This window comes from Canis aureus, chromosome 2, assembly GCF_053574225.1.
Source record: "Canis aureus isolate CA01 chromosome 2, VMU_Caureus_v.1.0, whole genome shotgun sequence".
In the NCBI taxonomy this organism is placed as follows: Eukaryota; Metazoa; Chordata; class Mammalia; order Carnivora; family Canidae; genus Canis; species Canis aureus.
The window spans coordinates 55,316,378-55,331,778 of NC_135612.1; the positions used below are offsets into that span (position 1 = coordinate 55,316,378).

At 39.6% G+C, this 15,401-nt stretch overlaps 1 protein-coding gene and 1 long non-coding RNA gene across 12 annotated transcripts in view; one reads left to right on the top strand and one right to left on the bottom strand.

Moving 5' to 3' along the window:
* CPEB1 (cytoplasmic polyadenylation element binding protein 1) overlaps window positions 1-15,401 on the bottom strand; it is a 95,045-nt gene that overhangs the window by 69,538 nt on the left and 10,106 nt on the right. For all 11 annotated transcript variants that reach the window (XM_077873585.1, XM_077873531.1, XM_077873594.1 and 8 more), the window contains exon 2: window positions 6,310-6,484. Coding sequence is in view for 6 of the 11 variants with exons in the window: in XM_077873531.1 (XP_077729657.1) it covers window positions 6,310-6,484 (175 nt within the window). In the remaining 5 variants the exon portion in view is untranslated. The remainder of the gene's footprint in view (window positions 1-6,309; window positions 6,485-15,401) is intronic.
* LOC144290747 (uncharacterized) lies at window positions 2,945-5,225 on the top strand. The gene is made up of 3 exons (XR_013358292.1): window positions 2,945-2,999; window positions 3,961-4,031; window positions 4,981-5,225. It is a non-coding gene; the product is annotated as an uncharacterized LOC144290747 (long non-coding RNA).

Here is a 15,401-nt window from a genome sequence, read left to right on the forward strand (position 1 = left end):
ATCTGTTCAAGTTAATCTTCCAGAGGCTACACTGTTGTGTAGATTTATTATGAAATGGGCAAACTGAATATGCTTCTTCAAAACTATACTTTATCTTCCCTGTTTTGAGACTACATGTTTACATTTAGAACACCACACAGTGGGGTCAATGAACAATGTAAAATAGCCATGGATGATCTTGCTACATATCTAACAGAGGCAGAGAACGTGAGAAAAATTTTCAGAGATGATAACCAAGCCATTCTTGAAAAAAAGGAGGATTTTTCTAGGCAGATAATATTCAATTTAGTATTCTGCTTAACAGTTCAGCTATGTAGCAGAACAGCATTTCCTGCATGATTTCACCTAAGTCAACAATTTTAATTATATAAAATGGAATCTCAAGAAACACAACAAATGGAACAGGATAAAAGAACCCTGAGACCCAGGTTCTAGAGATCTTTCCTAGGTTGATACCAGATCATATATGCTTATGTAGTCTTTGAACTGTAGAAAATATTTCACAAAAACAAAATTAAGTAGGTTTTACACCCAAGGCTGATTGGAATTTTGAATTACAATAATAATTGGGGTCTACAAAAATGTAGGGGAAAAAAAGACTCTCATGAAATCCTGGCTGGATTGCAAACAGAGAAATTCACTTTGAGAAAGAAGTCAGTAACTTAATTTGAAGACAATATAAACCCCAGTCACTCTGCAATTCACTTCTAGCTACACAGGCTAAAGAAATTCTTGTTACGTGCACATAAGGAGACCTAAACAAGGATGTTCACCAAAATACTATTTATAATAGCAAAAAATAATTTACCAATATAGGATCAGATAATTATTATAGATATTTTTGTAAAATACTACTACTATACAGCAATTAAAACACACTGATTTGACTTAAAATATTAATATGGAGACATCATAAATATAACAATACATAGAGGGGCACCTGGGTGGCTCAGTTGGTCGACCATCTGCATTTCGGTCATGATCCCAGGATCATCAAGTCCCACATTGGGCTCCCTGCTTGCAGGTAACTGCTTCTCCCTCTCCTCCCTGCTTGTGTGCACCTTCTTGCTCAAATAAAATCTTTTAAAAATAGTAATAATACATTGAAAAAGGCAAATACTGGCTTATCTTGTTTTATTGTACATTGAAGATACTGCATTTTTTTATGAATTGAAAATTTATGGTGACCCTAGCAAGTCTATCAGTGCCATTTTTCCAACAGCATTTGCTCACTTCGAGTCTCAGTCACATCTTGGTAATTCTCACAATAATAGTAAGTTTGAAATATTGTATTTGTTATGATGATCCATGATCTTTGATGTTACCACTGTAATAGTTTTGGGGACACCACAAACCATGCACACACAAGATGGCAAACTTAATTGCTAAATGTTATGTGTGTTCTGACTGTTCCACCAACTAGCTATTTCCCATTCTCTCCCCTCTCCTTGGGCCTCCCCATTCCCTGAGGTACAGGAATATTGAAATTAGGCCAATTAATAACCCAATGATGGCCTCTAAGTGTCCAAGTGAAAGGAAGAATCCCACATCTCTCACTTTAAATCAAAAGCTAGAAATGATTAAGTTCAGGGAGGAAGGCTTGTTAAAAGTCAAGATAAACCAAAAGCTAGGTTTCTTACCCCAGACAAGTTGGGAACGCAAAGGAAGAGTTCCGGAAGGACATTAGAAGTGCTACTCCAGTGAACACATGAGTGATAAAGTGAAAACAGTTTTATTGCTGATAAGGAGAAAGTCTTAATGGTCTTAAGAGAAGATCCAACAGCCACGGTATCCTTGAACCCAAAGCCTAATCCATAACAAGGCCCTCACTCTCTTCAATTCTGTGCAGGCTGAGGGAGGGGACAAGGCTGTAGAAGACAAGTCTGAAGCTAGCAGAGGTGGGCTCATGAGGCTTAAGGAAAGACAGTGTCTCTGTAACATCAAACTGCAAGGTGAAGCAGCAAGGGCTGATGCAGAAGCGGCAGCAAGCTCTCCAGAAGATGTAGAGATCATTCGTGAAGGTGGCTCCACTAAACAATGGATTTTCTGGACGAAACAACATTCTATCAGAAGAAGATGCCATCTAGGACTTTCATAGCTAGAGAGGAGAAGTCAGTGCCCGGCTTCAAAGCTTCAAAGGATGGGTGGACTATTAAGGGCTAATGCAGCTGCTGACCTGAAGTTCAGACTGTGCTCAACATGCCATCCTGAAAATCCTAGGGACCTGAAGAATGATGCTAAATCTCTCTGCCTATGTTCAATCAGTAGAACAACAAAGCCTGGATGACAGCATATCTGTTTAGTAGGACACAGTTTCCTGAATATTTTAAGCCCACTGTTAAGACCTACTGCTCAGAAGATTCCTGGCAAAATATTACTACTCATTGACAACACACCTGGCCCCCCAAGAACTCTGAGGGAGATATACAATGAGACTCATATTTGCACACCTCACACAACATCCATTCTGCAGCCCATGAATCTAAAAGTAACTTCAGCTTTCAAGTCATTACTGAATAGATTTCAAAGGGCTATAGCTGTCATAGACAGGGCTTCCTCTGATGGATCTGGATAAAGTGAACTGGAAAACTTCTGGAAAGGATTTACCATTCTGGATGACAGTAAGAACACTCGTGATACAAGAGGTGGTCAGAGTATCAACATGGAAGGAGTGGATTCCAATCCTCACAGATGAATGAGGAGTTCATGACGTCAGTGGAGGAAGGCACTGCCGATGTGGTGGAAACAGCAGAACAAGATTAGAAGAAGAACCTAACAATGGGACTGAACTCATGATCAAACTTTAACAGATGAGGGGTTGCTTCTTGTGGATAAGCAATGAAAGTAGTTTCTTGAGATAGGATCTACTCCTGGTGAGGAGGCTGTGAAGACTGTTGGAATGACAACAAAGGATTCTACAAACAGAATACTACAAACACTTAGCTGCTAATAAGGTAGAGAGAGGATTTGAGAGGATAGACTCCATGATTTTTTCTACTGTAAGTATTTATATTTTTATATTAATTTTAGGTCTCAAAATGGAGACTCTATATGTATATAGATATATGATTAATATTTTATCTTAATTTCATGTTATACAGATTTTTATGTGACTAAACATGTAGAAAGATACTACTCTCAAAAGGTATTCTAGTAACTACAGAATACTCCATCACTTGAATATACTTGAAAATATATAAATATTTTCCTCTTGGGAGACATTTAGGTTTTTTGTGTTTTTCTTTTCCAAATTTTCACCATCATAATAATGCTCTAAGTATCCTTTTATATAAATCCTATCTATATTCATTATTACTCCTAAGGAGACACACTCAGATCTGAACACAGTAAGTCAAAGAACATGATGATTTTTAAAGCAAAAAAAAGTGATCTTTGAGGCAGAGTTATAAAGAAGCTGCAGAAGCAAACAGAGAAGCAATGCCAGGAACCCTGTCTGAGCATCAAGAAAAACGACAAGTCAACCTTAATTTTCTCCAACACAGAAGGCAGCCAGCTCAGCGGTGTGGCTTCCATTTTGTCCTCCACCTTTTTGTTGGAGAAATGAGTAACAGAGTTTGGAGGACAAATCTGCCCTTTAACATTACTGGCCATGGACCTCTGGAACCTCCAGGGGCTTTGCACAGCCCACGACACTCTGGCCCCCATCACCCCTGCAGCCATCATGAGGTGCTCCTCCTTCCCTACTCTTCCTTCAGTGCCCCAAACATGCCAAGCTCTCTCAAAAGCCTTAGTCCAATCTTCTCCATCTGAAACATTTCGCCCACACTTTTTACATGATCTAGCTCTTTCTCTTCCTTTAGAACTCCATTTTAAACATACCTCCCAAGAGAGTTCCGGCCTAGGTGACTCAAAATGTTACTTCATAGTACTTACTAAAACTTGCCATTATTTTACTTATTTCTCTGCTTATTTTTTTCCTTCTGTTTCCCATCCACGAAGGGAGAACAGGTTCTGAGGATACCACATAAAGTCAGGAATCCCTGGAGCCCAACAACAGTGATTTGTATGAAGTATGCATTCCATAACTATTTGCTGTTGAACTTCTGGTGAATTTGGTCAATGTGGCAGCAGGACCAAGTGTATAGTAAGAGAAGTGGAATCTAAAGCTAGATTTTATAGGAATGACCTGAACTACAGGTCCAAGGTGGAGCTGATCTGCATTACTTAATGTAAGTGCTGAATGATGTCTCCCAAAGATGTCCAGGTCTTCATCCCTGGCACCAGGGATGGTTGAATGTCTCAGAAGAAATGTCTCAGAAGAAAATACTGATGTCTGCTTGGCCCAACAGCCAAGCAAGCCATCCTAAGGTTAGGGCATGATGTCTCAGAAGAAAATACTGATGTCTCAGAAGAAAATACTGAATGTCTGCTTGGCCCAACAGCCAAACAAGCCATCCTAAGGTTAGGGCAGCATGATCTAGGCGCAAAGGCTAGGGCTCCATGTATTAAGCACTTGACTCAGCAGAAACCCGACCCGCAATAGTCACAGCATCCACTGAAGCCCAAATAAAACCAAGACCAAGCACAAGTGCTTGCTTCTCCCTCTCCCTCTGCTGTTCCCCTTGCTTGTGCTGTCTGGAGCATGCGCTCACTCTTAAATAAAATCTTTAAAAAACAAAAAAAGTCAAAGCTGGGAATACACCTGCACGTACCTAAAGATGTGGTGTTAGTGGGAGTCACGTGTTAGGAAGTAGCCTTGGTGCCACTCAAACATGGACTGAGACCGCAGGTTTTGGTCTGAGTCTGAGATCAGCCACTTACTGACTAGCTAGGTAGTCTCACAAGTCCTTTAACCTAGAGGAGATTTAGTTTTCTCATCTGTAATACAAGATTGACTCCAATTTTGAAAGAAGTTCTACCATGGGTAAAATGCTATCAAACAGCATTGCCTGCTATAGAGAACTCATTCCTGAAAGAAAGAGTCCATCTGTGGCCAACTTAATTGTTGTCTTATTTTAGTAAGCTGCCACAGCCACCTCACCTTCAGTGACCACCTCCTTGGATAGTCAGCGGCCATCAACATCGAGGCAAGACCTTCCACCAGTGAAAAGACTGACTTGCTGAAAGTTCAAATGATGGTTAACATTTTCTAGCAATAAAGTATTTAAGTATGTACAATTTTTTAGACACAGTGCTTTTGCACACTTAACTGACTACAGCATGGCGTAAGCATAATTTTCTTATGTATTGGGAAACCAAAAAATTCCTTTGGCTCCCTTCATTGCCATATTTGCTTTGTTGCAGTGGTCTGGGACCCACCCACCACTTCTCCAGTTAGAAGAGTTTATAAATTCCACAGTTACCAAAAGTCAATCTTGTTTGTAATAAAATCTCTCCCTCAGATGTTTAGCTACTTTATGTTCACATACACCTGTATCCTTATGAGAACTATTTCCAACATCAAGTTAGGAAGCAAATCAAAGAATTTATGATGAAAAAACAGCAATTACCAGTCCTTGTTCTGCAGACCCCACTACTGCCAAATTTCTTCAAGGTACATTTAAAAAATTAAAAACATGTTCACTTTCAACTAAAGTAACTCAAACAAGAAACATTCCATCAATTATTTTTACAACATGTTGCAACTTCCACGAAAGATTATGAAACAACACTTGTTAGGACATCCAAGCCTCCTTCTGAAGTATCATCTTAGGGGATGCTCCCTTCTCCCTCCACTATCCTATGGGGTATCCTACATACCATCAAAACTAAATGCTCATTGACTTGCATTTGTAGTTAAAAGCAATTAAAATATTCAAGAAATGCACTGTCCAATACAGCCACTAGTCACATGGTGACAAAGCACCTGAAACACAATTATTTTAAACTGAACTGCATTGTAAATGTGAAATATATATATTGAAGTTTTAGCACTAACAAAAAATGACATGCCATTTATGGTTTTTATATTGATTATATGTTGACATATTTTGTATATTAGATAAAATATTAGCATCCCTTTTTAAAAAAGAAAACCTTTAAAATGTGGCTACATTTATATATGTATGACTCCCATTATAATTCTCTATATAAATAGTCCTGCTATGTTTGACCTATCCTTTTCTATCCAGTCTTTATATGCGTCATAAAATAGATTTGCGCATTAGAAATCAAAGGCAGTCTTCACCCAGAGAACCCAATGCACAAAGTGAGCTACAAAAAAGGGCAAGGATTACCAAAGATTCAGTCATTCTTCACAGGTCATGAGAAAGCTGCCCAGAAACAGCTCTACATACATACATAGCATATATACAAAAATATTTGCTCAAGTTTTCAAGTCTAAGTCACCTGGCAAATGATCATGAATTCCTCGGTTTATGGGTGTAGTGCAGACTCTATTGAAATCCAGAGAATTATCCAATATGGCATTTATCCTTTGAAAGATACTAGCATTGCTACATGTGGAGAGCGCAGGTGCTTCCTGGTTGTCTCGACAATCTTTTATCCTTCCAGCTTCTTCTTCCTAGACACAGAAAAAAGATATTTAGGTTTTCTTCCTAGACGAAGAAAAGATGCTTAGGTTTCTCTATACTCCTTTACGATAAATACCCCTCCTTCCTCCTAAACCAACACTATGAGATAAAGTAACAAGGAGCTGAAATTTCTTGCCTATATATTAAAATGCTCCCTTGGTATTCTCTAGCTCAGCAGACAACACTACCAGTTGTCTCTGACAGAAATCTTGGTACCATTCTTCATTCTTTCTCACTCATCACATCCAATGCCTGACATAGTAAGCAATGAAATACCGCCGGACAGTCATTTTTAAGTAAAGTCTAATTAATCAAGCTCTAGGATTCCCAATTACCTTGGGGAAAACAAAAAAAAGATGAAGTAAGGAAACTAGAACCTAGGATCAGACAGCTGGTCACTTCAAAATAAAATTTTAAAAAGCTGAGTAACTATGTTTAGCCTATTGAAATTCAGGTAAGCATGAGTATGGCCAGAGACAGGACAGCCTTAAAGGGACAAACTTGAGTCCCATATCATTCTCAAGTTCTTGAGAAATCTGGCATCCTTTGCAAGCTGTGAGGATGACCAGGATACTCAGTCCTACAAGGTTGTTTCCCCAAGCCTCCCAGAGAGCCACCACTGAGAACAGTTAAAGCCACACACACAAGGGTCCTTCCACAACTGTAGATTTCTAAGGATTCTCAACCTCGCCAAGGCAACATCACAAAGGCTAAGATGCACACATTTACCATCAATCTTCAGGTTTTTGTTTTGTTTTTAGTTTTTATTTATTTATTCTTGAGAAACAGAGAGAGAGAGAGAGAGAGAGAGGCAGAGACACAGGCAGAGGGAGAAGCAGGCTCCATGCAGGGAGCCTGATGTGGGACTTGATCGTGAGACTCTAGGATCATGCCCTGGGCCGAAGGCAGACACCCAACTGCTGAGCCACCCAGGCGTTCCAATCTTCGGGTCTTAAGGTTACATGCTTCATTCACTCACTGTCTCATCAACATTAACCAACAGTTTGCTATGTACAGTAAGCACCTGAAGGGTAGGCAGATTAGACAGACTCAACCAAAAGAGATTTCTGAAGTCTAGAAAGGAAACGAAGATCTGATCGGGCTGTCAACAGCCACCACACAAGCTATAGTTTGCTGGGATCATACATTGTCCTCTCAGCCAAAGGGGCTCAAAGACAACAATGTACCTGAAAGTACAGGAAGGAAAAGTCTGAAGCACAAAGAGAACAGAGGAGCTTTATCAAAAGTGGTCCAGTATGGCAAGGTATGGGGTTCTCAGGAGAGCAAACTGGAGGGAGGTCTGCCTTCAGCTCAGGTCATGATCCCAGGGTCCTGGGATCGAGCCCCCACATCAGGCTCCCTGCTCAGTAGTCTGCTTCTCCCTCTTCACCCTGTGAGTATGCTCTCTCAAATTAATAAAATCTTAAAAAAAAAAAAAAAAAAAAAAAAGCAAACTGGAAAGAATGCCTCATGACAGCTTAAGGATTTAGAATTGTCTCCTATATAATCAGAGCTTTCCAATTTTTTTCCCCCAAGATTTTATTTATTTATTCATGAGAGACACAGAGAGAGGCAGAAACAAAGGCAGAGGGAAAAGTAGGCTCTCTGGGGGGAACCCAATGTGGGACCCAATCCCCGGGATCACAACCTGATCCAAAGGCAGACACTCAACCACTGAGCCACCCGGGTACCCCCAGAGCTTTCCAAATTTTAAAAGGCCCCTCTTAACATACAAATACTTTTTGATTTTTATTTAGTAGTACAGATATGCTATAAATCTATGTATTCAGATCCTGGTGAGGAGATATGTACACAGTATGTAAGTTTCAGGAGATCTCAAGCAACTATGTGAAAGAGGACAGGAAGAACCAGTGAGGAAAGTACATAGTCATCCAGAGAAGATGCAGGCCCAGAGACCCTGTGGGAGAAACTGGCTTCCCCAGGAGGAGGGCAAGGTCTTAGAATCTTACCGTCTTGAGCAGCCTGAAAAAAACCCAATTTAGAAATATGCCTGGCCAACTCTACTCCAAATCCCATGAGGAACATATACCAAGGATGCCTGGGTGGCTCAGCGGTTAAGCACCTGCCTTCGGCCCAGGGTGTTATCCTGGAGTCCCAGGATCAAGTCCCCCATCAGGCTCCCTGCATGGAGCCTGCTTTTCTCCCTGCCTATGTCTCTGCCTCTCTCAGGGTCTCTCATGAATAAATAAATAAAATCTTAAAAAAAAAAAAAAAAAAAAAACCATAACTTCAAACCTCAAGGCAAATGCTGTCTGGAATGCCTCCCTCCCTCTCAGGTACACCAATCCAGTTATCTGGAAGACTCTGGGTAATTAGAACTTAAGGAAATGGAGCATTCGATTAACACCCCAAACTGCTTAATCACATCACTAAGTACCAATGGTTTGGAAGGGGGGGGTCAAAACAAGCAACTTCGGGGGAGGGGAGTAGATCTACCACCTTCCTTATGTACAAAACAGGGATAAAAGTTAATACTATGCCTCAGATGGCTCTTTGTGAATACACATAACATGCTTGGCACAGTACCTGGCACATGATGACATGCTAAACAGACAAATGTGGACTAGCAGTAGTATCATTACTAGTACACCAATGGGTCAGAGGCCACCACAAGAGTCCCTGAAAACAAGACTATTTGCTCATTAAAGGAGAAAATGTACTGAGGACACAAGCCAATTATTTCTTTGAAGACCCCAGACCCTTCCATGCCTAATTTTCCTAATCATTTCATTTAGAAAGCTTAATTAAAAGGACTAAAGATTGGATATAAATTGAACTGCCTAAAATGTGTACCTAACACCACAATTCAGTGATCCTTCAAATTCTCCAGCTAAATGAATTCAGTTTCTCATTTTCAAAACACAAACCTTTGGTCCACATCCATTACTCTATATATTCTACTGCAACTGATCAATTTATAGGTCTATGTTCACATCAATTTTTTTTTTTTTTTTTTACCATAAAGAAAAAGTAACCCCCTTGGTTATACCACTGTTGTCTAATAATTTTCCTGATTATTTTTGGCATATTTTGTCTTAAAAATGAGATCATTTGCAAAGGTTTTTTTAAACCTTTATTTGGTCTTTCACAATGGACAGGAAAGGAGATTTTAAGAGGATCAGAGACTTGGAATGCAAATCTTAATACTATTGAGAACCATGGATCAAAAGAGCAAATTACTTCGCAATGCTAGAAAAGAGAAACAGTAATGCTTACTGTCACTGGCTAAAAATGGTGTCAAGATAAAACCAGTTTGTACCTCCTCATTGTCAGAAAGAATGGTTCATGAGGAATCTTCGCTAAATACATGCTATTTTTTTAATTTATTTTTTATTGGTGTTAAATTTACCAACATACAGAATAACCCCCAGTGCCTGTCACCCATTCACTCCCACCCCCCGCCCTCCTCCCCTTCCACCACCCCTAGTTCGTTTCCCAGAGTTAGGAGTCTTTACGTTCTGTCTCCCTTTCTGATATTTCCCACACATTTCTTCTCCCTTCCCTTGTATTCCCTTTCACTATTATTTATATTCCCCAAATGAATGAGAACATATAATGTTTGTCCTTCTCCGATTGACTTACTTCACTCAGCATAATACCCTCCAGTTCCATCCACGTTGAAGCAAATGGTGGGTATTTGTCATTTCTAATAGCTGAGTAATATTCCATTAATACATGCTATTTTATAGGTCTCTATGTTCTGCTCTTCAACAGGTAAGAGCTGACATTCCTATCATGACACACAGGTCTCCTACAGCAATAGTTCTCAACTGGGAGCCAGAGGGAGACAATATTCAGAAAGCAGCATTCCTTTTCCACAAGGGAAAAAAATCTTCCCCAAACTGAACCACTGTTTCATAAAGCAGAAAGAACACAGCCCTCGAAGCATAAATACTAACTCTACCATATAAGTATCCTCTATGAGCTTTGGTTGTCTTAGGTATAAAATGGAGTACCATCTACTCTGCAGACTCTGTAGTAATGAGAAATCTATGAAGTGCCTGGATAGGCTCATCCCAGTCAAGTTCACTAAGAAGCTCATTTACTTGTTTAACACTTCTACCTGGAGGTTTTTCTGCATTTGTGGCTTGAAGCTATCACTCATTAACTCTTTAAAAATCTGAACCCGTATCATCTAGCTAGGTTTTTCTACTTATAGACTAAGATCCCCAAATTTTATACTTATTTGTATACTAGAATTGCCTAATTTGGAAATCCAAGCCTTGCCTTCAGATACCATACAACCCAGCATCAATACGGTGATAGTACAGCCATGCTTTAGGTCAAAATCCTGGTCTGGGGATATCTGATGGTCATAAATGAATGCCAAGTCTACCACCTCTGGGTTGATAATAGTTCAGTTTGCCATTAGTCAAAAACACAACACCTATATTGCAGACCCCTTCAAGACTATTCCTATTAGCCATTTACTATGTTCATGAAAAGTCAGTTGAGAGATTTATGGAATACTATCTGAAGGATATACAGTTTATTCTTCCAGATGGGAGTTTTAACCTGAAGTCCACAGACTAACATCTACTAAGTCTCCAGCAAAATTGTATTCACCCTTGAAATTTTTTCTGAGAATAAGATTTTCTAATTAGATGTTTTTCACATGAGAGCATTAATATTGAACATTCAGGTTTTTTAATTAAGACATACCAACAGAAGGACGCCTGCCTGGCTGGCTCAGTTGGTAAAACAACTCTTGATCTTGGGGTTGTGAGTTCAAGCCCCACCTTAGGTATAGAGATTACTCAAAAAAAAAAAAAAAGACATACCAAAAGATATACTTAGATGCCCCCAAAGAACTGGTTCAGAGATGTACTTTGGCAATTTGCTTTTTACAGTAAGTAATAAAGCTGAACAGAACCTATCTATAGCATTTATACTCATGATTTTGAAGATGCTGTTTGACTACAACTTTGAACAGCCCCCTTCTATAAACACCCACTGAGGGATCCCTGGGTGGCGCAGCGGTTCGGCGCCTGCCTTTGGCCCAGGGGCGCGATCCTGGAGATCCGGGATCAAATCCCACGTCAGGCTCCCGGTGCATGGAGCCTGCTTCTCCCTCTGCCTCTCTCTCTCTCACTGTGTGCCTATCATGAATAAATAAAAATTAAAAAAAAAAAAAAAAAAAAAACACCCACTGAGAAAAAGGTCATTCAGATCAAAGATTAGGAAATGCTACAGACTCACCTGAGGAACTGACAGGTTTCTTTTATGGAAGAATTTAAATCATCTGGCCATTCAAAGTCAGTTTCTGGTTGAACTTTACTGACTCTACAATTGCTAAGAAATGCTTCGTTATGTTTAATTTTCTCCTTGACCTTTACCTGTCCAATCTTAACTGAACTTCCACCTCAAGTTTTCTGTGCAACCCTATACGAACTAAAACTTATTAGATTGATCCATACAGAACTGTCAACATTCTACCTTTTGCAACCAACAAAATAAGAGATTCACACAGTTCAATCTATTTCATAAATTCAAAAAACCTGTTAGGTTGGATGTTGAGATTACAGATAGAGGAAGCATAATCCTTGCCCTAAGGAGAATTAGTCAAGCAAGAGAAGGAAATCTAGCTAGGCAAGTACAAAATGCCACATATACAGGAGAGTAGTAAATAAAAGGTACCTGGAATGGTTTCACAACTCAGACTTCTAAACTGAAGAATGAAATATCAGAATTTCTCCAAGGGTGGGAAAGAACAGACAAGCAGAGAATATGCACAGAATGGATACAGAACACTATAAACTCAAGAAAAGGAAGTGGAAGACAGAGAGGTTCACCAGGAATAAAGGATAAATGGCTGCAGGTCCTTACTTACAGAAAGACAAAGTGAATCCATCACCAGGTACAAAACTCAAGATACCACCCCCTTCTTTCTTCCTCTTCATGATCTGACCTTTCTTCTCCACTGTAAGTATACCCAAGGCTCATTTTAAAAAACAAACACACTTTCCTTGACTTAAAACATCCAAGCCACTGCCTTCTTTCTCTTGCTCTACTCCTAATCTTCTAGAAAATATGCTATACTTAGTTCCTAACCTTCTGCTTGTCCTCTCAATCCACAATATCCTGGTAGTATGACACCCTCCCCACAAACAACAGAACAACACTACAGAATTGCTCCTAAATTGGTGACTTCATAACTGCCAAACCAAACCAGTATTGCAGGTTTATTTTACGTGGAATCTTTGGAGATCCAATCCTTAACTATTCTCCACTCACTTAATTCAGGATTCCTTCTCATCGATCTACTTTTCTAGTTTTCAGTTTCTACAGGGTACATCAAATGTGACTCCTCGCTCTCTCTTGCTCTCGTCTCAATGCAGTCTGGAAAAGGAGATATAATTTCCAAGACAGGTTTATGAGAATGTTAAGGGAATATTTAATACCTTGACTGCTCAAAAATATCCAGAACACAGGATCACTGTAAATGTAGCTCTTGTCATATTTACTTGTCAAACTGTTAGCTATATGCACTGTTAGCTCTGTGTTTGATATATGATAAGGTCCTCCAAGGCCTTTATCTAAGCAGCACTCAGAGTACTACCTGCAGCACTCCCAGGTACTCAATACACACAGCACAGGAAGGGCAGACCCACAGCACACCCCTTTCACAGGTATGCTCCACCACTTCGATCACAAGCTCCATCAATGGCAGTGACTCCTTCAATTTTTTTTTCCTTTCTTTAATCTTAAGACAAGATCAGAATCAATATTCAGTCATCAAGTTTAACTCTTCTGTCAAAGCTCTAAGCCACAGTCATTTCAGGATTTGGGGTTTTAAGTCCCTTGGACCAGAGACAATTCACATGAACAAAAAACAAAGAACCCATAAACAACATAACCTGGTGATTGCAGACTCAAAGGTTATAATTACACTTACTGATTGTATTTTCATCATATGCCAGGAGCCATTCTGAAAACAGAGGTAAGTCAGACAATCCCTGCACGCAAGGAGTTACCCTAATGGGAACACAGCACATAAACAAGTATAGGCTGTACTATAAGCCCAACAATAAATATATAAGTAACAAGAGTAGTAGGAAGGTAAGAAGATTAAAAGGTTTTACTAGTCACAGTAGGGGTGGGGAGGGTATTCTAGACAAAAAGAACATGTACAAAGGTAAGGAGGTATGAAACAGGGATGGTTTTAGGCAGCTAGAAGTACACTACTGCTAGAATTTTAAGTGCCAAGGAACACCCTATGACCCAGCAATTGCACTCAGGCTCCTATATGCAAGAGAAAAGAGTACATGAGATTGTAAAAAAGCATGTAGAAGAACAGCCACAGCAATTTTAGTTACATTTGAACCCTGAAAAGAAAAACTGAAAACTGATGCCCATTGTGTCAGTGGTCCCCAAGTCTGGGGCCCCCAGGTTTGATGAGTCACTAGAAGATTTCTCAGGACTCAGTATACAATTGTACTCAGCACATATGGCTAACACTTATCACAGCCAGAAGATACAGAGAAAAACCAGCAACGGGAAAAGGCACTTGGAACAAAGTCGGGGGGAAAACCAGGTACAAGCTTCCAAGGGAGTCATACAATTAAGCTCAGTTACTTAGCTCCCCCACAATGAATTGTGACAACACACATGAAATGCTGCCAACCAGGGAAGCTTGCTAGAGACTTGGCACCCAGGATTTTTCTTGAAGAGTGGTCACATAGGCAGCCTCTTCTTAGAATATGCCCAAATTCCAGACTCCAGGAGGAGAGCAGGTATTCAGCATAAATCACATTGTGTGCACAGTTTAAAATCACATTGTGTGCACAGTTTAGGTGTAGTAATTCACTCTATCGGTTCTGGGAATGGTGGGACTACAGCAGTAAACTTGGGACTTCACTGTGACTTGTAGAAGTCTCAGATACTAAATTAAGTGGTGGGGAAAAAAAGTAAGACTCCAAAGACCACATGCTACAGGATTTCATTTGAAGTTCAAAGAAAAGGCAAAACCAATTAAGGACAAAGAAGTCAGAATAGTTAATTTAGGGGTGGGAGGGTGGGGAGATAGAGTGGGAAGGGCACACGGGAACCTTTACCAGTACTGAAAACGTTCCATATCTTTATCTGTGTGGTAGTTACTTAAGTGTGTAAAAATAATATAAATATATAAAAACTTATTATGTATATACTCACAATTAGTGCTTTTTACTATGTGTATGTTCTCTCTCTCAATTTTAAAAAAGTTCAAGGAGGAGACCAATAGAAATTAAACTCAGACCATAACGGGCTTTGTATGCTACCACTAAGGGCCTTGACTTTTCCTGTGTGGTGGTAGTTCTCCAAGTGAGGTCTTGGCCCCTGGAGGTCCCCACGATCCTTTTAGAGGCCCCCTAAACCAAAACTACTTTCACAATTCTAAGATTTTTTTTTTCACTATGCTGACATTTGTAATGATGGTACAAAAATCCTAAGTGTGGGTAAAACTACCACCTTAATGGGAATCGAGGCAATGCCAGTAAACTATAGTAAGCAGTTACTGTATTCTTCATGCTCTGCAATCCCAGAGACAGATTTTCTTATTGATGTCCTTGAGAAAGCAGTAAAAATGTATTAAATCCTGACCCTTGAGTATAAGCCTTTAGTATTCTGTGAGACAAATGGGAAGTAAGCATAAAGCCCACTTGCTGCATATTGAAGTTTAGTAGTCGTCTCAAGGGAAAGTGTTTATGTGCCTGAGTTTCAGGAAGAACTAGTTTTTTTTTTTTTGTTTTTTTAAAGAAATAGCTTTTTCACTTGAAACCACAACTGATATACTATAGTTATATCCAACTTTGGGTACTTGGCAAACATTCTCTTGAAAACAAAGCAAGTCAAACACTTCAAATAAAAATAATGGTCAGTATTTGTTGCCAACAGTTAAAATTTAAG